General features: G+C 31.7%; 2 protein-coding genes across 2 annotated transcripts; both read left to right on the forward strand.

Annotated features, from left to right (window-relative positions):
* Window positions 1–5426: 5426 nt before the first annotated feature.
* LOC111297074 (protein PIN-LIKES 3-like) lies at window positions 5427–8888 on the forward strand. The gene is made up of 9 exons (XM_022891670.2): window positions 5427–5561; window positions 6043–6122; window positions 6212–6336; window positions 6483–6604; window positions 7099–7329; window positions 7750–7842; window positions 7943–8043; window positions 8153–8205; window positions 8310–8888. The coding sequence occupies exons 1-9, from the start codon at window positions 5427–5429 to the stop codon at window positions 8618–8620; spliced, it is 1251 nt and encodes a 416-aa protein (XP_022747405.2). The 3' UTR covers window positions 8621–8888.
* Window positions 8889–17889: 9001 nt separating this feature from the next.
* LOC111297939 (protein PIN-LIKES 3-like) lies at window positions 17890–22582 on the forward strand. Its single transcript, XM_022892546.2, has 11 exons — window positions 17890–18165; window positions 18841–19023; window positions 19388–19467; window positions 19572–19696; window positions 19810–19931; window positions 20113–20331; window positions 20659–20751; window positions 20829–20929; window positions 21017–21069; window positions 21301–21486; window positions 22261–22582. Exons 2-11 carry the CDS (start codon window positions 18889–18891, stop codon window positions 22383–22385), a joined length of 1239 nt encoding a protein of 412 aa, XP_022748281.2. The 5' UTR covers window positions 17890–18165; window positions 18841–18888; the 3' UTR covers window positions 22386–22582.
* The last annotated feature ends 1452 nt before the right edge of the window (window positions 22583–24034 follow it).

A 24034-nucleotide genomic window follows, 5' to 3' on the forward strand; every position in this document is an offset into this window, starting at 1 on the left:
TTTTTTATGACCAAGACATCACCAAGTTTCTCACAATTCCTCCTCATCTCATTCACAATAGCCAACATTCTTTAAAAGTACTCTAAAATGGTCTCATTCTCGTTCATGGATATGACATCAAACTCACTTCTTAACACTTTTAAGCGAACCTTCATGATCTTATCAATCCCTTTATGTGAATTCTTAAAGATATCCCATGACTTTTTAAAATTTGTGACTATAAAAATCTTCTCAAAATTTGACTCATCAATTGCTTGGTAGAGAGCAAATAAAGTTTTTTTTTATTTTTTTTTCCTTATATCCTTAAGAATAAACTTTTAAGCCTTTGTTAGTCTCTCTTCTTCCTCTTCACTAGGTTCCTCAAACCCTTTGTGAGCAATTTCCCATAAGTCTTGTGACTTTAGCAACACCTTCATTTGTATACTCCAATTATCATAATTGTTCTTGCCTAACTTAGAAATTCAGGATTACACAAAGTTGTTAGCCATTACTATGCCAATTTCACCAAAACCCACAACAAATCACCATACCAACAAAAAAAAAAACCACAAATGAAAGACGTAAGTTAAGCTTCACCAAAGATTCAACACATAAAAACTACAAGCTTTGATAACACTTTTGTTAAAAGGAAAGCGCTAAGAAACATTTTCACAAACACTTGGCATACGTGCTTTATAAAGTTTCTTAAAACGTAAATAACCCAAGCTTCAATGAACCACCAAAATCACAACTTTTCATCTCAATCATACATAAAATTTCAGCATAAGTTTCACGCAAAAATCTATTTCCAATCAACCAAGGTCAAAATTCAAAATAACCATATAACCAACCATCAAGCATAACTAACATTCAAATTTGTAAATGACAAACAAATTAACATTTTCTTCACTCTAAAATGCATCAAAGATATTCATTTTAGTAAAGTAAGAAAAAAGTTACGCAAAAGTTTGCATTTTCCTCACAAAAGCAAAAAACCCATTTTATTCCTTCCTTTTCCACATACTCCCCTAGCTTTCTCAATTTCTTTATACTATTTTTCCAACCCCCTATATTCATAACCTTTATGTTTCTTTTTTACTTTATTTATATTATAACTAGATTATAACCCGTGTGATGTACGAAATAATTTTATTTATTTAATATGAAAAAAATATATATACATAAATTAATTTCTTTTTAAAATTATATTCAAATCTTTAAAATTCATTACATATATAAAATTTATATTTATTAACTTATTATTAAAAAATAAACTTTATGAAAACAACAAAAAATATATATATGTCTTTCCTTTTGATATTTTTGTTTACAATAATATTTATACACTTATAAAATTACATCAAATAGAAATAAATTATGCTTTTTAAAAAAAATAAAAATAAATATTCTTGAATGATAAATTAACTAATAAAAGAAGTATTAACACATTTTCACTTTAGTAATTTTGACTAAATTATTATACAAAATATGAAAAATGTTAGAAAATATATGAAAAAAATGAAAAAATAAATTTAAAAAATATTATTTTTCATAAGAATGAAACTATAATAACAATAAAATATATCTTAAAAAAATTTATAAAAAAAAAACAAATTGCAATAGTAATAGAATATACCTTAGGAAAAAGTTACTAAAAAAATAAAAAAATTTGCTATATAACACATTATATTTGTAGTCTTAAATTTGTAGAATAATTATTTAGTGATAATTAAGATTAAATAGATAGTTTTAAATTAATTTTTTAAAATTTAAAATGGATATAATAAGTGATCAAGATAATATTAAATTTTTTGTATTTATTTGAAATATAAATGTGATAATTAGAGTTCAAATAGATATAATCATGTTGGTAATCTTATTATTTAAAGATTTAAGATAAAAATTTTTTGAATTTTCAAAATCTTACATAAAATTACTTGAATTTTTAATATCTTAAGTAAATTTTTTAAAAAGATAAAATTTTAAATTAAGATAAAAAAAAGATTATTGAAAGATTTAGATAAACTTAATTCTTGTAATTTTTAAACATGTTTGAAATGTTTTGATAATTAAATAATTTTTTAAATAAGGTTATTTGATAAACAACTAAAATTATTTATTAAAAAATATATTCCGTTTTTCATTTTTTTTAGAATATATTTTTTTAAATTATTTGATTTTCAATTATAATTTGAATAATTATGATATTTGAATAAATTTAAAATTATTTAATTTGTAATTAAAAAAAATATCTTATTCTTTTAAAAAATATATTTTATGTGTCATTTAAGAGAGTTGTCCACGCATACACTTATATAACAAATTTATTTGTGTATATTATTATACAATATATTTATATATATATATATATATATATTAGATGAAACTAACTATAAAACACAAAACAAGTACAACTTAAAATATAAAGTAAATGGACAATTAATAAAATAAAAGATAAGTGACTAACCCACTATAATTAGATTTACAATCCAACAAATGATAGTACCATGATTCTGACAAAAAATACTTTATAACCATCTTCGGTGAACTCAGGGAGGCACATTATTGAAAGTTCTATTATTGCATCCAAAAAAATATATTAAACTAATGACAAACATTTATAATTTTATATAAAAAATAGAACTCCTATATAAATAATAATGGATTATGAAACAAGGATTGTACTTGATATTAAAATATATATTTATAAAATCATTCATATGTATAGATTTTTTTATACCCATTATAATAATCGAATAAATTATTACATTCAGTATACCAACAAAACCAAGTTAACAAATATTAAAGTAATATATAGCTAGACCAAATTTAATACAAAATAAGACTAAATTGAGTCATATTAAAACTCAAACCGACTTTAAAGTTTCAACAAACTCCTTTAATTACCATTAAGACAGTGACTGATCTTGCTGTTTAATTTTGAGAAGGTGAATTAAAATTTTAAAATTAAATATATTTTTCATTTGAATTATACTATTATATATTTTATTAACATAAAATGTATATGTAATAATGTACTAAAAAAATTTTATAAAATCTTAAATTTTATTAGTTCAAAATAATAGTATAAAAAATAAAAATATAGCAAATAAATAATTTTATTTAAAATTGTGAGCAATGTTCTTTTTTAGAAAATTAAATCTACAACAATTGAATCTGAATTAGATCCTTTTTTCTATGTTGACAACCAAATTATTTATAAAAAAAAACTCATCTTCCATCTTATTTTATAATCTTATTTTAATGATTATCATAACTGAAAATATTCAGTCAGCTCACTATTTATTGTATATACAGAAAAGAATTAAAATAAATTCGGTCAATTTATTAATGAAATAATATATTTTTATTTTACATTTTTTATTAAAATAAGGACAATTATGATAAAAAGGATAAATTTTAATGTTTCACATCATTGTGTATGTCAATCTCAAAATGTTTCGAAATTTTAAATTTAATTTCTCTTAGTTGGTAGAAGTTAGAATTTAAAAAGTTAAATTGAATTTTTTTTATAAAATTTATATGAATTATGACTTAATATTTGTTACAAACAATAGATTTTAGTTGTTTGTCAATAGTAATTAGTAGGTAAAATAAATAGATAAATATTAATTTAATTTTATCTTTTTAATTTAAAAAATCTAAATTAAAAATTAAAAATTTAAATTTATTTAATGCAAATATACATATCCAGACATATGAATAAAAGGAAACCATGCTTACCATCCTTCCCTGCATTAAGACAATGTCGAATTCAGTCAATTTTTTCATACCCATAATAATTCATAAACTTTTCAATTTAATTTGACCAGACCAAATTATTTATAAAAAAAGGCTTGCCCAAGCCACACGCTTCCCCTCTAATAATGCAGAAGTTTTGGCTCCGCCTGTGTTTTGTTAATTCCATTATCTTATCTTACATATGGAAAAAAACCCATGCATGCATTTATGCTGTTGCATATGGAAAAGACCTTACTCAAAAGAAACTGGGAATTGAATCCCATGGAATGCACGAGTTTATTAAAAAATATAAAGTAGCTATGACAAAATCAATCCCAAATGCATTGATGAATAGTTTATAGTACTAATAGTTAAGTCTTGGGGTTTTGCTGGCCTACCCATTAGCCTTCTTTTTTTTTTTTTAAAATATCATGTGTAATATACACTGTCTGCAATTTCTTGTTGTTCACATGTGAGCTCCATGTACATTTTTTATCTTAAACCACCAAAAAACCTCTTCAGAATTCCAGGTTTTTGTAGCTAAGTTGGAAAGGTCTACGGTCTGTTAATGGAATAAAAGTTTCAGGAATTCTTAGCCTCAGCATCCACAATTAGTTATAATTTCTTCAGTTTCTGCTTGTAAAGGCTAGTTCATGTATCACACACCTAAGAAAGAGTCTTGAATCTCACATCGAACATAATAAGAAAATCATTGGGGTATATAAGGGTTCACACCACCTCAACCTTGTGAGGCATCTTTTGTAGGACAAAACCGTGAGGTCAGAGGAACCATAGCGGATAATACCTCACAAGGGTGTGAATCGTAACAGTTAGGCTGATCTGGGATGCCAGAAGGGTGAATGCCCAGGTCTCGAAACCGCGCGGGTTCGAAGCTTAAGTCTCGACCCGTGACAAGTGGTATCAAAGCCAGCTCTAAACCGTTCGATCCACACGAGGTTGGGTGGGAGAGAATGTCGGACCTAAGGAAGAGTCCTGAATCTCACATCGAACATAATAGGAATGTCACTGGGGTATATAAGGGTTCACACCACCTCAACCTTGTGAGACGTCTTTTATAGGACAAAACTGTGAGGCTAGGGGACCAAAGCGGATAATACCTCACAAGGGTGTGAAACGTAGCGGTTAAGCTGATTTGGGACGTTGAAAGGGTGAATGTCCGGGTCCTGAAACCGCGCGGGTTCGGAGCTTAAGTCTCGACCCGTGACACATGCATATGCTTCATGATTGATAATGTTTAAACTCTAGCCAAGTTTTTGGATAAACAAAGGAATTTAGACAATATACGTATGATATTGTATTATAGGCTTCACATGACACGTCTGTTTATTTATTACTATTTTTAAGATGGTTTGAGATTTAAGATTTAAAATCCTCCATTTTCTCTTGTTCCTCTTTCTGTGTCTCAGGAAAAAAAAAATTTGTTAAGCTCGTTCTCGCAATCAATTATATGTGCATTTTGTCAAACCCTTTAACAGGTAGAAACATATGAATGTCTATCAATTATCTAAAGCAAGTTTTTCTTATTATATACACTTAGATGTCTTGTTTTGGGTGCTCATTTTTTTCTATAACATTTACACAAACAAGTCTAACTTTTTCCATTTATATACAATGGATGAATCTGATTTATGCAGCTTTAAGTATTCAGATTGTCTCTATCTATTTCCCAGACAAGTTTTTACCAAATGGGGTTTCTGGATCTTTTTGCTGTGGCAATGATGCCAGTTTTAAAAGTACTATTGATTACTGGTGTTGGCTTGTTCCTTGCCATGGATCGCATAAATCTTTTGGGACAGGAGGCTAGACACCATTTGAACAATGTAAGTAAATACATTCCTGCGTCCTTTGCCTTGTATTACATAATGTTAAATTGGCTGAATGCCAAAATAAGCCCTTGAACTATTCAGAAATTTGCAGTGAAGCTCTTGCATTTGTATGGCATTCAACCTGATGAGCACTTTATCTATAATTTGCAATCAATAAGCCCTTAGTCGAAAGGAGTGATCAGGTTGCGGAGCCAGTGTCATCTCTATAATGCTAGCTAGAAAGAGTAAAAATATCGCCATTTAACAATGGCAACAGATAACCAACATTGCTCTATTATATTAATTAACATAGTCTTAGGCTCCTTTTGAAAGGTCCAGTCATAACCAATGCGGTGTGAACATTCCCACCGGGCTCCCAAATGAAGCCTGAATGGTATTGTCATTCACATTCAACAGCTGCATGATTTGTACTTTAAAATGAATTAGATAAATCAAGATGCTTTACTACTTTTTTTTTCTTTTTTCTGGAGAACAGATTGTATTCTATGTGTTCTCTCCTTCACTAGTAGTCAGCACCTTGGCTGAAACTATCACTTTTGAAAGTTTAGTTACCCTGTAAGTTCCACTACATCGTTACATTGTTCTTACTATTACTTGTCACAGGTCTCAACATCTTGTGCTAAATCTTAATATTTGATTTCCAGGTGGTTCATGCCGGTGAATATTTTGATAACATTCATTATTGGCTCAGCACTTGCTTGGCTTCTCATAAAAATCACTAAAACTCCTACACACCTTCAAGGCATGGTAATTGGTTGCTGTTCTGCAGGTACACACTACACACCTTCCTATTCTTATTCTAAAGCTTTCCTTTCATTTTCATTATCTCTTATATTACTGCATTAGGAATGATTGTAATGCCTAATTCTTTTATTTATGAATATTTCATTTCGATTCTTTGTGAAACTTGCATAGGAAATTTGGGAAACTTGTTTCTCATTATGATTCCTGCTGTCTGCTATGAGTCAAATAATCCATTCGGAGATTCATTTGTTTGTGCTACAAATGCTGGGGCTTATGCTTCTCTATCTACCGCAGTATGTTCTATATGTGCTAACTTTCAGATTTTGAAAATTTTTTTGGAAGGTAAAGATGAAACTTTATTGAGAAAGATACGCCATAACGCAGAATTAATTGAAACTGCAATGCAGATATCTATGCTCCATGATACATACATACATATATATATGTATATGTACTAATTTTATTTTATTTTTACTGTTTTGTACTTTGAACTGACAGATTGAAGCCATTTTAATATGGTCTTATTGAAACTGCAATGCAGATATCTATGCTCCATGATACATACATACATATATGTATATATGTATATGTACTAATTTTATTTTATTTTTACTGTTTTGTACTTTGAACTGACAGATTGAAGCCATTTTAATATGGTCTTATGTGTATCCTATCATGTTTGAGTATGCAAATGAGAGTAGGGAAAATGACCCTATCATTACCATCATATATATGTATGTGTACTAATTTTATTTTATTTTTACTGTTTTGTACTTTGAACTGACAGATTGGAGCCATTTTTATATGGTCTTATGTGTATCCTATCATGTTTGAGTATGCAAATAAGAGTAGGGGAAATGACCCTATCATTACCATCATATCTTCTGGAGAGACAGAAAAATTTTCAGACAGTTACACAGAAGCTTTACTACCTTCAAGGGATTACCACAGATCAGAAGATTATTCAGGACAAGATGAGCTGCTTTGCACCATCTCCGGGCCCAGTGAGAGTAAAAAGGTTTATCGTGGCTCTATATTCATCTCAAAATCTATCTTTACTTGGAATTTATCATCTTGTGGATATTTAATGATATTTTCACAATTGCTGTCAATGTTCATTCAATCTGCAACAGTACTCCTCTAGTTTGGTCCAAAATGGCAAATTAATGTTATTATTTATTGCTCGCTTTCTGTTTTTGTGATGAGAAAATGTTATTGCAAATTATTATATATGCTTGTAAGAACTTGTTTTCATATATATATATATATATATATATATATATATATATACATACATACATATATATATCCCGTTTGTAATTGGAATGTAGGAGTCATCCATTCAACTTTAACTTTAAAAATTACATTATTCAAACTATTGGATGCAGTTGCTTCCATTTCTATCCTTAAATCTAAATCTTATTACGTTTGTGAATAGATGTCAGTTCTGAAGAACACAATTGAACAGATCAAACTTATTATTGGGAAGATTGACCTGAAGAAGGTGTTTGCACCAACAGCAATCGCAGCGGTATGGCAAGTTGCTTTCATCTGCTATATCTGTGCCTGTTTATATTACGGAAACTAGTGATGAAATACTTATTTGCAGCCTTTTTTTCTTGCCCATTCAGATTGTTGGGTTTATCATTGGGACAGTCTCTCCAATTCGGGAAGTAATAATTGGTGATACTGCTCCTCTTCATGTCGTTGATACTTCTGTATATTTGCTGGGGTATGTTCTATTAGACATCCTATTTAGCTTCTGATAGACAAAAAAAAAACTATAGCTAGCATTCTTATGTATTTAATATAAACAGATATATATATTTATATATATGCAGGGAGGCAACAATTCCTTGTATGACCTTGGTGCTAGGGGCAAATCTTCTAGCAGGTGATTTCCTTTTTGATTTTGAACTTTCTCATGCTTGCTTCACATTTTTCAGCTTGAATCCCTCATGACTTGGGGCAATAAGTTATTAAAGTTTGTTTTTGCAGGTCTAAAAAGATCAGATGTAAGTCTAGTAGTCATTGCAGGGATTATAGTAGTGAGGAACATATTATTGCCGCTCTTGGGGATTGGAGTTGTCAAAGCTGCAAGCCATTTCGGAATGGTTGGATCGGATTCCTTGTATCAATTTGTTCTTATGCTTCAGTATGTAGCTCCACCTGCAATGGCTGTAGGTACAATGACACAATTATTTCAGCAGGGTCAGGTTGAAAGTTCTGTTATTATGCTATGGACTTATGCAGTCGCTTCATTCTCCCTCACACTTTGGACAACCTTGTTCATGTGGCTTGTGGCTTGATTTGTTATTCCTTTTTTTTTTTTTTTTTTTGCTTCTTGTTTCTGGCACCACAACAGATAACACTGCAAAGCTATACAACCCAGTTTAATGCAGATATAGGTAGATTGGTTTCACATGTTCTGCTTCCGCATAAAGAACACTGCAAGCTGTTTGAAGCTTTGAATTTTAAATTGGTTAATCCAATGTATTAGGCAATGAAGCTCCAGTTTTTCCGTGGAGGCTGATTCCTAGCTTTTAGTTTGTCAAGGTTTTCATATGGGGTATTGAGAATTGATATATTACTAACTTCGCCATGATCTATAGTTTCAAATGACAATTTCTCTTTGAGGGTACAGTCCACTCAGTATCATCAGTCACATTCAAGCAGAACTTCAAAATAGGGAGAAACACTCTCTTGATTTGCTTGAACCAATTTAGAGAAAGAATGTAGTGAGGGAAGCCCAATGACTCTAAAAGATTGAGTGAATTTATAGATAGGTTATACTCTTGGCAGATCAGAAAGATATAGTATACAAGTGAATTGTCTGATAACATTTTCCTCCACAAACTCTCCTTTCTTTCCTACAATAAAGATTGGGAGAACTTCAGTATTCACAGAAAGGTAGCAATCCTGGTGGATTTTCTTCTCTATCATTGATTTTGATTCAAAGTAGCTTGGAATCAAGAAATGCTGACGACTTTACTGGATTTGGTTTTCCAAAGAGAGCTCTTCGATCCTCTACAGTGCCGTGTGCTCTTTCTCTACCAGTTGGAACATTTAAATTGAAAGAAAATTTAAAAGAAAAATTTTCTATTAACATCCCAAAATTTTTAATGGACATCTCAAAGACTAAAAAATTAAAAAAAAAATTTTGAAAGAAAATTTTTGTTGAACACCTTCAAATTTTTTATGATATCCTTTTCCATTAATAAAATTAATAAATTCGTAAATAATTATAATTATATATATTGTAAGTGGATGCTTTCAGGAAAAAATTCTGAATCCATCTCCACTCAAACTGACTTTTGTGTGGCTGCCTAGTCCTTATAGAATTGGTTTATACAAATGTTGTTGGACTCATATACCATGAAATTGGTTATTCTGAAAATTTAGGTGATTGGGAGATATGTTGCACCTGAAGTAATAATCACAATAATACAAAAGTAATAGACAACAATCAATAATCAAAGACGCATGAAAAATAAAGTATACCAAGATTTATATGAAAAACCCTCCAGTATAGAGGAAAAAAATCACGGACCACCAGAAAAATTTTCACTATCAAATAATAGGTATACAAAGTTCTTCTCTAGCTAAAACTAGAGCTAAACAACAACTAGAGAAAACAATTGGAGAAATCTCACCAAATAAGTGACTCAACAATTACACCCTAGATTTATTCCTAGAGAGCTTCAAACTCGATCTTCACCGTTCAGAATGTAGAACTCTGGATCATAAACCTCTTGATAAGGTTCCAACTCAATCGGACCACGGATTGACTTCCGTTCAACTAACTCTCCCTTCTCCTTTTTCTCTATGCTTTTCCTAGCTTTGCTTCCTTTCTCTATTTGATTTTCGACACACACTTAAAACAACCCTACCTATTTTTTATTAAGTAGCTAGGGCTCTATGTAAAATGAAAGATCAAGGCCCATGGCCTTTACTTGGTCCAAAACCACTTACATGAGGCTGGATCCCATTTTCCTAACAATCTCCCCCTCCAACCCCATTAAGAGGAGATTCATCACCATAACAGTTTCATTTGGAACTTACCTTGGCCAGGAAACTCATTCCGGCCAAGTTACTACAAAGTTCAAGCTTTTTCCTGAGAAGTATCTTAGTCAACATATCTATTATATTCTTATCAGTATGGACTTTCTTCAATAGCATCTGCTGTTCTTCAATCATTGAACGTAACCAATGATATCTAACATCAATGTGCTTTGTTCTAGCATGGTACATGGCATTTTTACTCAAATCTAAAGCACTTTAGCTATCACAAAATACCACATACTCTTTCTGATTTAACCTCAATTCTAGAAGAAAACGTTTCATCCAAAGCATTTCTTTACATGCTTTGATTGCTGCAATATACTAAGCCCCTGTAGTTGACAAAGTAACACACTTCTGTAACTTAGATTGTCAAGATACAGCGCCTCTTGCAAAAGTGAACAAATACCCTAAAGTAGATTTCCTACCATCAAGATCGCCTGGCATGTCAGCATCAGTAAACCCTTCTAGAACTGGTTGTGAAACTCCATAAGTCAAGCACATTTTTGAGGTACCCCTCAAATATCTAAAAATTCATTTCACTGCTTCCCAATGAACTTCTCCGGATTAGAAAGAAATCTACTCACTACACCAACTGCATGAGCAATGTTAGGCCTTATACAAACCATAAGATACATTAAAGAACCGACTGCAGAAGAATAAGGAATACTAGACATAGCTAGTTACTCTTCCTTAGACACTGGATAAGATTTCTTACTTAGATGAAAATGGTTGGCAAGTGAATTGCTAACTGATTTAGCATGTTGCATGTTGAATCTATCAAGCATTCATTCAACATACTTTTTCTGTGACAACCACAGTTTTTTAGCTCTCCTATCCCGGATAATGTCCATACCAAGAATCTGCTTTGCTGGACCTAAATCCTTCATATCAAAAGACTTAGACAATTGTTCTTTCAACCTACAAACCATACTAACATCTTGTCCTACAATCAACATATCATCAACATATAATAATAATAGGATAATGAAGTTACCATTAGAGAATTGTTTAACATACACACAAGAATCTGTTGTTGTTCTTTTATAGCTATGACTCACCATAAAAGAATCAAACTTCTTGTACCACTGTCACGGAGCTTGTTTCAAGCCATACAAGCTTTTCTTCAATTTGCAAACTAAGTGCTCTTTCCCTTTCACTTTAAAACCCTCAGGCTGATTCATATAAATGTCCTCCTGTAAATCACCATGCAAAAATACAGTTTTAACATCAAGTTGCTTAAGCTCAAAATTCAAACTAGCTGCCAATCCCAGTACCACTCAAATAGAACTCATCTTTACAACTGGAGCAAAAATCTCATCAAAATCGATGCCTGATTTCTGAGAAAAACTTTTTACTACTAATCGAGCTTTATACCTCACTAGTTTGTCACCATCTTTTTTCAACTTGAACACCCATTTATTCTTTAATGACTTTTTCCCTGTTGAAAGTTTAACAAGATCATAAGTACCATTCTTTCGCAATGACTCCATCTCTTCTTTCATTGCTTTTAACCAATGCTCTCTATCCGAAGTAGCCTGTACATCTTGAAAGCTTTCTGGCTCCCCTTCACTAGTAACTAAAATAAAATCTGAACTTGGATACCTGGTAGATGACCTACGCTCTCTAGTAGATCTCATGGGCTGAGACTCTACATCACTTGATGCCGAAGGCAGCTCCCTCTGCTCAACACTTTTATATAGAGAGGATTGCTTTCCCTACTTAAAACTAATTCCATCTGGCTCATCACCAACTGTGGCTGGCTCATTCATATCTTCAAGTTCTGTTTCTTGCTCATTTTCACCATCTGTAGCTCTTTTCTGTGGAATCTTTGTCGGTGTTGAAACATCACACTCAACAGTAACCTGTGTAGTCTTTTCATTTTTTTCAAGGTCTGCTATAGTTTCTTTTTCATGAAAGACCACATCCCTGCTTCTGACTATCTTTCTCTTTACTGAATCTCATACCCTGTAGCCAAATTTCTCATCATTATATCCTACAAACACACACTGTGTGGCTTTACTATCAAGCTTTGATCTCTGCTCTTTCGACACATGCATGAATGCTTTACACCAAAAAACTTTCAAATGAGAGTATGAAGTATCTTTCCCTGTCTACACTATTTCTGGAATGTCAAAGCCCAAAGGAATTGATGGTGACCTGTTAAGTAAATAACAAGCTATGTTGACTGCTTCACCCCAGAAAGGCTTTGGCAATTTTGCCATCCTCAACATACATCTGACTCTTTTCACAATAGTGTGATTCATTCTTTCAGTTATACCATTATGCTGCGGTGTTTCAGGTCTGTCATCTCATGCCTGATCCCATGCTTTGAATAATATTCTTCAAAGCATTTAAATGTGTATTCCCTACCATTATCAGTTCGAATATACTTCAAGGGTAACCCTGTCATCCTTTCAACCATGGCATAAATTTTTTAAAAATACTGTAGTACCTGACTTTTGTATTTCAACATATACACCCAAGTCTTACGTGAAGCATCATCAATAAAAGTAATAAAATATCTGCTATCACCTAATGACTCAACCTCAATGGGATCACATACGTCAGAATAAATTAATTCCAATTTATTTTCTTTTCTCTGAGAACTTTTACAAAAAAAAACTCTATGATGCTTACTAAACAAACACTAATCACATAAATCGAGAGACATACCTTTGGTCAAGGGAATGAGAGACTATCTTGCCAAAACCTGTAATCTTTTTTCACTCATGTGTGCCAGCCTCCTGTGCCACAAGTTTATTGAAGCATCATTTTCAACGGTATTTACCTAGTTACCGTTCAATTGCATCCATGTCTTATACATTGTGCAGTATAGTTTTTCCTTTGTAACTACCATAGATCCCTTGAGAAGCTTCCACTGTCCATTCTTTTGTTGGCTTTCATATCCCTCCTTATCAAGGACATTAATAGTAAGCAAGTTCATTCTCATATCTGGAATGTGTCTGACATCCCTTAAAGTCAACATGCAGCTTGTACTAGTTTGTACAACAATATCACCAATCCCAACAATTTATGACACACTCTCGTTTCCCATCTTAGTATAACCAAAGTCTCTTACTTTGTAAGTTGTAAACAACTCTCTTTTAAAAACACAATGATATGCTGCTCTTGTGTCAACTATCCACTCAATGCCGGGATCACTAACATGATTACAATCACCATGTGTACAAATCAAAGTAACTGAATCACTATCTGAATTTACTGCTGTAACATTATCTTCATCTGAACTCTTACCTTTCTCATCTTTTCGCTCTTGCTTCAAGATTTTACAGTTTCATTTTATATGACCTGTCTTACCACAATAGAAACACTTCACTTCACCTCTAGACTTGGATCTATGTTTAGACTTACCACGGCCTTTTGAGTCTTGACCTCTGTCGATGTTTCTACCCCTGTTCTTTGTGACCAAAGCTTACATCTTTTTTCCTTGCTTCTTCATTAAGCATACTGTCCTTTACCATCTCCAATGTCACCTTATAATCAAGAGCTAAATTAAAAACAATCACAACTAGAGTATTCTAACTATCTGACAATGAACCCAAAAGAAATAATACCTTTATTTCATCATCCATCTGAAGCTCCATAGTAGTCATCCGATTAAATATATCTTGAAAATCACTCAAGTGCTCTGTAACAGATCGTCCATCCCTGTAATGTAAAGTTGTAAGCTTTCTAACAAGCATAATTTTATTCATACCTATTTTTTTCTTATACAATGCTACCAATTTTTCTCAAACAATGTGAGCATCTGACTCCTGCGCTACATGATGGAACACGCTGATATCAACCCATTTTTTGATTGTAACCAACGTCTTTCTACCTAGCTTCTTCCAGCTTTAATCTTTCATATCTACTGGTTTAGCCAAATCACCCAATACTGACTCATATAAATCTTTACAGTATAGATGATCCTCCATCATAAGCTTCCAAATTGAATAATTCGATGCTGTCAATTTTATCACGGAACCTGTATCACCCTCCATGATCTCAAACAGAATTTACTTCTATCATGGGTTGCTTCTGTATCGATGTCTCAAAATAACTCTCGCTCTGATACCACTTGTTGCGCCTAAAGTAATAATCACAACAATATAGAAGTAATAGACAACAATCAATAATCAAAGACACAGAAAAAATAAAGCACACCAAGATTTACGTGAAAAATCCTTCAGTGTAGAGGAAAAAAATCACGACCACCAAAAAAATCTTCACTATCAAATAATAAGTATACAAAGTTCTTCTCTAGCTAAAACTAGAGCTAAACAACAACTAGAGAAAATAATTGAAGAAATCTCACCAAATAAGTGACTCAACAAATACACCCTGGATTTATTCCTAGAGAGCTTCAAACCTGATCTTCATCGTTCAGAATGTAAAACTCTAAATCATAAACCTCCTGACAAGGTTTCAACTCAATCGGACCACGGATCGACTTTCGTTCAACCAACTCTCCCTTTTTTTTTTCTCTCTGCTTTTCCTAGCTTTTCTTCCTTTCTCTACTTGGTTTTCGACACACACTTAAAACAACCCCACATCTTTTTTATTAAGTAGCTAAGGCTCTGTGTAAAATGAAAGATCAAGGCCCATGGCCTTTATTTGGTCCAAAATCACTTACATGAGGCTGAACCCCATTTTCCTAACAAGATAGAGAGTTTTTTGCATCAATTCTTTTGTCTCTTAATGTAGAAATGATCTGATATCATGAACTTGTGCTCTGTAACATATCTTCACAGACCAATGCATATGTTGAGGCTCTCAAGTTAACAACTCTGCCGTAAGAATATGTTCAGGTTGCTCACTTTACTCACTTTTTAGAATGAGATATATTTAAGAATGGTACTAAATTACAATGAAATATTCAATATGATACTTAAATTTTTAAAAATTTTAATGTGATTATAATTGAAATAGGATTTTGTTAACTAATTTAGTATTTAAAAATTTATTTATCTATCATTTATTATTAATTGAGTTAACCAAATTAATTAACAAATTTAAAATTTAAATACCTCATTAAAAATTTTTTAATTTTATGTATCACATTAAATATTTTATTATAATTTAAAGATCATTCATAATGTTAACTCACATGAAATTTATGATGTTAAATCTATCACATTATCAAAGGATTTCTTTGTAGGACCAACTGTGGTGCAACATATATGTGATTTATGCTATGCCTAGGCCTTATTATTGGCAGAAAATCTTCATACTAATCTTCCTAAAATATTTTACAAATTGACACATTTGGATCTTAATTATGGATGTTCTGACTAAACCGAAGGTGTTTTGATGTATATTTTTCATAAGTCACTTAATCTATACCCATTCTCCTAACATTCCACGGGTAGGTTTCTAAAGACATTGATATTGAATATTCAGCCACTATGCTGCTTATTGCCATGAGTTTGGATTATGAAACAGTCATAATCTGCTTTTATGATCCTATTGACCTTTTGACAGATAGTGATAAACTACCAGAAGCAGATAAGCTCTCAGTTAGGACTCTTTTGGAGGGTTCAAAAGGTTGTATAATTGAGGTCTGGTCAACATTTTTCAAACTTTACCTTGGAAACTCAGCTTTTTTTAATTTTTAAATTCAAGAAAGAAAATTTTGGTATAAAATTAAAAAATAAAGGTTGGGTGTACAATTGATTTACGTGTCTAATATATAGTAATTTATTAATTGAACTTTTTCAATTAGTAATTTCATTGTCTACTTTATACAATCTGTTTGGATAGGCTTGGACTGGTCAAAACCAGCCGTTTATTAACCTGCACCAGGGCAAATATCAAAAGATTTAAAAGAAATAAGAAGATCACTCAACAGCTGCAGCAACTTGAAGAGTGTCAATCTGCTGTAAGCAAAATCATGTTCTGTCCTGATAAGTTTGCTTGAAAATTCAGGGTCAAGGCCATACTTTATTCAGAATTAACTTAAATGCCATATATTTTGTCTCATTCTAAGTAGAAAATGTTTGTATTTTCTTGTCAAGTACAATGATTCCATATGGACGCTTTAAATTGCATGTGCTGATTTAACTTTATTTGCCGTATTTTGTTTCTCTTGGAAATTGTAATTTAGTGCTTTTAGTTAGATATACCATCTGTTTATTTATATAAATATTTTTTTTGAATAAAATATAAAAATTATTATATTATAATTTATTTTGATTTATTACATATAAAATAATTTTTTTTAATTTTTATTAAAATTTTAAGTTATATTATTTTTATATATTTTTTATGTTATTTTTATATTATGTTTGAAATTATTAAATTTAATTCTAACTTGCGTTGCTTGCATCTTCTAGTCTGAATTTTAGAAAGGAGAGAATATCTAATAGTTAGAGCTTGAAATATCTTCAAATTTGATTATTAAAAAAGTAAGGTCGAATTTTTATAAAATGTGAGAGCTTCCCTCCTCCAATTCGAATGATAGAAAACAGAAGTAGAATGCTAGACAGCTACCTCACTTGTGTATGTGTGTGAAATAAAACATTGATGTAGACATGTTTTTCTCGCTCATATGATTTCAGACATATGTGGCTTATAAACGTTCAAAGTGGCCCACAACTCTATTAGAAAAAAAAAAATTTTATCTGAGCTCCATTAGATATTATTGGACAAAGCCAACAATATCACCCACTATTCAATATCTAAAGCAGCCAGTCTAATAGACTTGTCAAACCAGCTTCTTCAGGCATAATAAGTGTTTTTCTTTGCAAATAATATTGGATTAATTGCGTATCTTGATTTTAGTTGTCGCTTTCCCAGTATTTTTTTTTTTTTACAAACAAATCGTAATCTAATGATATAATAATAGTTACAGATATTACAATTTGATCATAATAAATATTATTTTTTAAAAATAAATATATGAATCAATTACGTTGTAACTTAAACATAGGGATAATAGGAGTTGAAATTTAATTTAGACACGTTATATACCATTTTTTTTTTTTAAATAACTGTATGGTTCAGCCATCCTACTCCAACTTTATTTCTAGTCGTTTTCAGGTTTCGTTTCCTAGAAATATTTGTCTATCAGGTGAATAATTCTCTTTTTTTTTTTTGTTCTGAAGGAGAAAACATTTGAGGCTGAAGCCAACTAAACAAATAGTATTAACTACGAAAAGATTCAATGGCTGAAAATGCTCTATCCTTAAGCTTAGACCTGATGCAATCTCCAAAGATTAAAAAAAGAAAAAAAAACCTTTCATGGTAGTAATGATCAAATGAATGCATAAAATAAACTGGCAAATTTTAAACAGGATTTGAATTTCTCTGACAAAATTTCAATACTAGCACAGCGACTTCAATTAAATGTATTAAACATACCAAACCAGCAGCACAGGGTATCTTCTCTGATAGGAAGAAAATGACTCTTACAATTATTTTATAGCTTGCGTTTTTCATTTGTTCTTTTCCTCTTCTAGCTGGAAATGAACCCTTATTAAACATACCAAACCAGCAGCACAGGGTATCTCTTCTGATAGGAAGAAAATGACTCTTACAATTATTGTATAGCTTGCGTTTTTCATTTGTTCTTTTCCTCTTCTAGCTGGAAATGAACCCTTAGTCAAACCATCAAATTTCAATTACTGTTTCCGTCTTCTAATGTGATATTTATGTCACTTTTATGGTGATTCCTTCAATGATTTAATACCTTACACACAAATCCAAAAAGTTTCAGATATTCTTTGGCTGCTAAATTGTAGAAACCAAAGTTCATTAGCTGCAGTTTTTCCAGAATCAAAGTTGCCTGCAGGTGTGTATGCTGATCTCCCTACAAGTTTCTGTTATTTTGTAATGAAATTTCAAGTTACAGGCCAAAGTTCTTTGTTTACGGCTGCCTGCATTTCATCATTCTTATTGTTTACAGTTTAGATTGTTCATAATAAAAGCTTATACGAGTTAAGAATGTAAGAATCAGCTTTGTGTTTTAGTCAGGCCACAGTGTGGGGATAAGAAAAGAGTTGCACGTGCTAAGATTAGAATCTTGCTTTGCTGGATGTCAATCTGTTAATGGTTACTACATAAACCAATTGAATGAAGCTTTGAGTTTAAATGAATTTTCATATATATACATTTATTTATTTTGTATATATAGGAACTCTGACTTTGTCTTATGCTATATGTTAATAGGGAGATTTTATTAGTGTTTTCTTCCAAGAAACGGATAGCTTCATGAATTTATCATTCCAGTCTTAAAAATGAAATATTACTATAACTTACTGGTGCTTAAGAAATAAAAAATAGTAAGTTATAGTAATATAATTGGATAGACCTTTTCAAAGAATGTATAAATTGCATACTACAAAAAAAGGCCTTTTTGAATCTATTTTATTTTATTTTTTTTCCGTATGCACTCCAATTGCTTCAATATCTTATTTCATTTATGTATTCATTTAGTCTGAGAAGCTTATTAGAACCAGTTTTGCAGCTGCAAGTTTTGAGGTTCCCTCCAGAAGTTCCAAAACAAAGATTGGCAATGGGGTTTCTGGATCTGTTTGTTGTGGCACTGATGCCAGTTCTAAAAGTATTGCTGGTAACTGCTGTTGGACTGTTTCTTGCCATGGAAAAAATAGGTCTCTTGGGGCCAGAGGCTAGGAACTACTTGAATAAAGTACGTAAATACTTTTCTGAATCCAATTTTCTTTTATTAAGCGGCAAGGAATTCTCGGGCTTTACCTAGTACATCCACTATCCGTGCTGTCTGAATCGCATTTGACCATAAATACATAATACAATGTTAAACATTTATGTTAATAGTCAGCTGATTACCAACATCTTTTACTGCTACTGTTTTTGGCTTGATTAATTCAATAGCCTCGACATCCAATTCAAACTTTGGTGCTTCAGTGTGATCTGTGGATTTTCACTTTAATATAAAATTTTTCCCAAATTGTGCATGCTTTTAAAATTTGTTGCTGCAATTGTTCACATTCAGCTACTAAATAATGGCTACCTCTCTTTTTTCGGATGTGCAGATTGTTTTCTATGCATTCAGTCCTGCCCTTTTGGTCAGCAACTTGGCTGAGACTATCACTTATAAAAGCTTGGTTACCTTGTCAGTTCAATTCCATTCTTTATTCTATTTCAGATGCTTTCTCGATCGGTTTATTCAGCTAAATCTTGTGCTAATTGTTCACTCTTTTCCTTGTTTCTTTCAAGGTGGTTCATGCCTCTGAATATTCTTCTAACATACCTGATTGGCTCAGCTCTTGGTTGGATTCTCGTTAAAATCACTAAAACTCCTAAACACCTCAAAGGAATTGTCATTGGTTGTTGTACTGCAGGTTCTTTTTTTCTTCAAATTTTTTGGTATTTCTAATTATAAAACAAGCTCCTTCTGTCTTCACCATTTCTTGAGGATGCTGCCGTTGTCAATGGATACATATATTGTGCGCAGGAAACTTGGGAAACTTGCTTTTCATTATTGTTCCAGCCGTATGTGATGAGTCGGATAGTCCTTTTGCAGATTCATCTACTTGCTCTACAGATGCTGAGGCTTATGCTTCACTATCTATGGCAGTATGATCTCTGATCCTAATCTTTTAGACCTTCAAAGTTGTGCTTTCTAGCAACCTGTCAAATGTGGATTACTAAGCTGTTTACCCTCGTAAATCCGCCTTCAGAATTAAGTGTCATTCCAAAATTTTTAAAAGAAAATATTTATACATTTAAAAAATTTTCTGAACTTTGGCATCTGCAGGTAGCAGCCATTTATACTTGGTCATATGCATACTTTTTGGTGAGTGCTTATGCTGTTAAGCGTACCGAACACAGCTCTATCCAGTCTTCTGAGGCGGCCTCTGAACCATCTTCGGACGGTTGCACAGAAGCACTACTAGCTTCGAGTTATAGCCAAATTACCGAAGACGGCTCAGGGAATGTTGAACTGCCTCTCACTGACCTCAAGGAAAGAAAAAAGGTTTAGCCTGTTTCTATTTTGATATTATGTTGCTATCTTTAATCAGAGATTTCATATCAATATCTAGCTCAATCCGCCGTGAGGATAGGATAGCTTTTGATAATACTGATTGGAATCTGGTCATAAGTACTAGTATGAGAAGATATCAGATTTTCTATCTTTTAGTTTTCTTCCGTTTCTTTTTCATTCTGCTGGGCCTTTCATGGCACAACTTCTTGCAGTCTGTTACATATTTTACCATAGCATACTGATGAATGATGCTACTAAAATGAAGCAGTCCCCTTTCTTTTATCCCTCCAATGATAATGTTATCAACTTTTTTAGTAGATGTCATTTATGGAGAAGATTGTTCAGTGTCTCAAGAGCATTATGAGCAAGATCGACCTAAAGAAGGTGTTCGCACCAGCAACTATTGCAGCGGTATGTTGGCAACATCTGCTGCACACATGAATGTCTTATCAATTGTTTATACTTTCTGTTTCCTATTCTCCCTTCAGATAGTAGGGTTTGTCATTGGGATAATCTCTCCGGTCCGAAAAGTACTAATAGGTGACAGTGCCCCTCTTCATGTAATTAACAGTTCTGCAGCTTTGATAGGGTATATCCTATTCCACACCTCTTTTGGATTCTGATGCAGGGAACTTCACTTATCTTTTGGACTAAAAAAGTATTGTATGACTTTCAGGGAGGCAGCCATTCCATCCATGACCTTGATAATGGGGGCAAACCTTCTCAAAGGTGATTTCCTGTTCTCATTTTGAAATGTTTACACATGAATGTTATGAATAGCTCTTAAATTATAATGAAATATTTAATGTGATATCTTAATTATAAATCAATTAACTACTATGATACTTACTCCTACGGAAATTAGCTCCAAATGATGACATGCTGACAAACAACATTCTTGTCATTATGCCAAAGTTTAATAATGTCAGCGGAGATGCAGTTACAATCTTGCACTTGCAGGTCTAAAAAGATCAGAAATGAATCTGTTGGCCATTTTAGGGGTTATAGCAGTGAGGAACATTTTCTTGCCTCTCTTGGGGATCGGTGTTACTAAAGCTGCACACCATTTTGGCTTGGTTGGATCAGATTCTTTATATCAATTTGTTCTTATGATTCAATTTGCTGTTCCGCCTGCACTCAACATAGGTAAGATTAGCATCTGTTACAATCTTCATATGCCTGCATATATACAAACTTATTTCAGACTTCAGAGTTTCCATTAACTTATATTTTCAATACAATCCTGGATTAAACAACTTTGCACTACAGTCTACAATTACCTTGTATTGAACCAAATTAAAGTGACTTTGTGTTGAAACTCTTGATCACATCTGTTTCTGAAATGAAATACAGAATTCAGGTTGTTGGAGGCAGGGCCGAGCAAAAACCGAGAAAATTCAAAACAATCCGTACTTTTTGGTTTGATTAAGATCGGGTTTTCTTATTCCATCGAGTTTAAGTTTGATTATTAAATGTTTTTATTTGGTTTGGATTGGTTTTCAAATTGAGAAATAAAAAATCGAAAATATTTTAACCAAACCAAATTATATATCTTTATTAGTTTTTATATTTTTTAATTTTTATAAAGTAAAAATATTTATTTTATATCTAAATTTATTTAGGTATATTCAAAAAATATTAAAATAAGATCAAAAAATTTTTAAAAAATAATTTTTAAAATTCTAAAAATCAAATAATAGAATTCGATTTGAGTTGGATTAATTTTAAAAAAATTTAATTCAAATTCGAATTAAATTTTAATAATCTATTATATTATATATTAATTAAAATAATTAAACTGAACTATTATTACTCTTAGATGATGCAAAGAGACTAAGAAGAGCTAACATTATTGATTAATTGATTTTGATGATCCTAATGCTTATTTCATTGTTACTCTAATGAGCTAATTATATGCAGGTACAATGAGCCAACTATTTCAAAGTGGTCAGGGTGAAACTTCTATCATTTTGCTATGGACTTATGCTGTAGCTTTGATTTCTCTAACACTTTGGTCAATGTTGTTCATGTCGCTTTTAGCTTGATTTGTAGTTCAAATTCCTTTCGTCTCCAACTTCTTCCACCACAAGCCTATAGAATGCAACTTATTTGTAGAAACGTTGGTTTATATATATACATATATATATATATATATTTATATAAGGTTTTAGACAAGCGAGGTGATTGTTTATGCTTAAAAATCTAATATTGATATAATATTTAAAAACTTGATTTGATTGTATATGATTAAATTTTTTTAATTATATATATATTTGAGTTTAATAAATTTTCAACCGTTAAGAAGAATATTTGTTGACATTATTCAATTAATTTCTTTATCTTTATTCAATTATATTATAATGTCTGATATTTGTATTTGATTAATGTTTAATTGTTAAAAATTAGAAAAAATTTGTTAAATTTGAAAGGTTTTACATAATTCTATGCCTACACAAATTTTAATCATAATTGAATTTTATGGAATTAAAAGATTTCTCATAAGGTTTATAATGTTTTCAAAAATAAGTTCTATTATTATTAGTGTTAGGTTAGTATTGGGGGCATTTTTGAATTTAAAAGATAAATTGGTCATTTCTCTCATTAAAGACTATCAACAGATAATCAAGAATATTTTTGACTTTTAAACTAACTTGACATAGACAATGCCACTTCAGTTCCACTACATCACTATGCATCTCCACAGACCTTCCACCTTCCACCTATAAATAAAGCCATCTAAGTACTATCTATCCAATTTGATTTTCCTTTACACTTCTAGTCTCTTTTCCTTCTAACGTCCCATATTCCAATCTTTGATTTGAGTGTTAGAGTACAAACGTAGAGAATACTATTTGCTTTTTAATCGCTCTTTTTGTTAGACCTTTATCTTGAAGTTAGGCATAGATATTTGATACACCAAGTAGGGGCTATATTCCTTGGCCAAGACAAACATTATGCCACCTAAAAAGAAAGCCAATAAAGAAGAAAAGCCAACTGTCCCAACCGAGACTGAAACCCATAACAATCAACTTACAGATTGACCTACGTAAATACAAGTAGGGCCAACCATGGAATAACTCCAAGCCTTAGCCAAACAAATATAAACCTTAAAATAGATGCTCCAAAGCATAATACCACCTCAAGCTTCAAAACAATAGATAGATAGCTGAGCTATGAGAAAGTCAAGGCCTCTTCAACCTCTAATGAGAAGGACTAAACCATTATTGTTACCCATTATCATTATCCCAACTACAACTCTACCCACGCAACCATACAAAAATCTAAACAAATTAACCTATAACCCTAATTGAACAAAGACTTGGAGGCTAGAATGCAAACCATAGAGAAGGAATTGAAGGGAAAAGCTATCATTTTTTAAGACAAATTAAAATTTTTAGAGACGTCATCCTTCACCGAGGAGATTAATCAAGCCATGCCCCCAAAGGGATTTAAAATACCGATATTGGAAACCTACGACGGTACCACTGATCTCTTTGATCATTTGAAACTTTATAAAACTAATAAGATTATGTAGGGTGCAAACGAGGCCCTAATGTGTAAAGGATTGACAACAACCCTTAAAGGGACAGCTGATCCTAGTACTGCAACCTCAAACCGAGGCTAATCACCATATTCAAAGAGCTCAACCACTTTTTTCTCTCATATTTTGTTAACAGCAGAAGAACTAAAAAAA

The sequence above is a fragment of the Durio zibethinus genome, chromosome 12 (assembly GCF_047325235.1).
Source record: "Durio zibethinus cultivar Kanyao isolate XHJ-2024 chromosome 12, ASM4732523v1, whole genome shotgun sequence".
In the NCBI taxonomy this organism is placed as follows: domain Eukaryota; kingdom Viridiplantae; phylum Streptophyta; class Magnoliopsida; order Malvales; family Malvaceae; genus Durio; species Durio zibethinus.

Excerpts from the sequence above, each read along its gene's own strand:
- LOC111297074 (XM_022891670.2), top strand. The coding sequence starts at position 5,427 with ATGGGGTTTCTGGATCTTTTTGCTGTGGCAATGATGCCAGTTTTAAAA. Across the intron at positions 6,337-6,482 it reads AATTGGTTGCTGTTCTGCAG|GAAATTTGGGAAACTTGTTT; the intron begins GTACACACTACA and ends AAACTTGCATAG. Across the intron at positions 7,843-7,942 it reads CACCAACAGCAATCGCAGCG|ATTGTTGGGTTTATCATTGG; the intron begins GTATGGCAAGTT and ends TTGCCCATTCAG.
- LOC111297939 (XM_022892546.2), top strand. The coding sequence starts at position 18,889 with ATGGGGTTTCTGGATCTGTTTGTTGTGGCACTGATGCCAGTTCTAAAA. Across the intron at positions 20,332-20,658 it reads ACCTCAAGGAAAGAAAAAAG|ATGTCATTTATGGAGAAGAT; the intron begins GTTTAGCCTGTT and ends CTTTTTTAGTAG. Across the intron at positions 21,487-22,260 it reads TCCGCCTGCACTCAACATAG|GTACAATGAGCCAACTATTT; the intron begins GTAAGATTAGCA and ends AATTATATGCAG.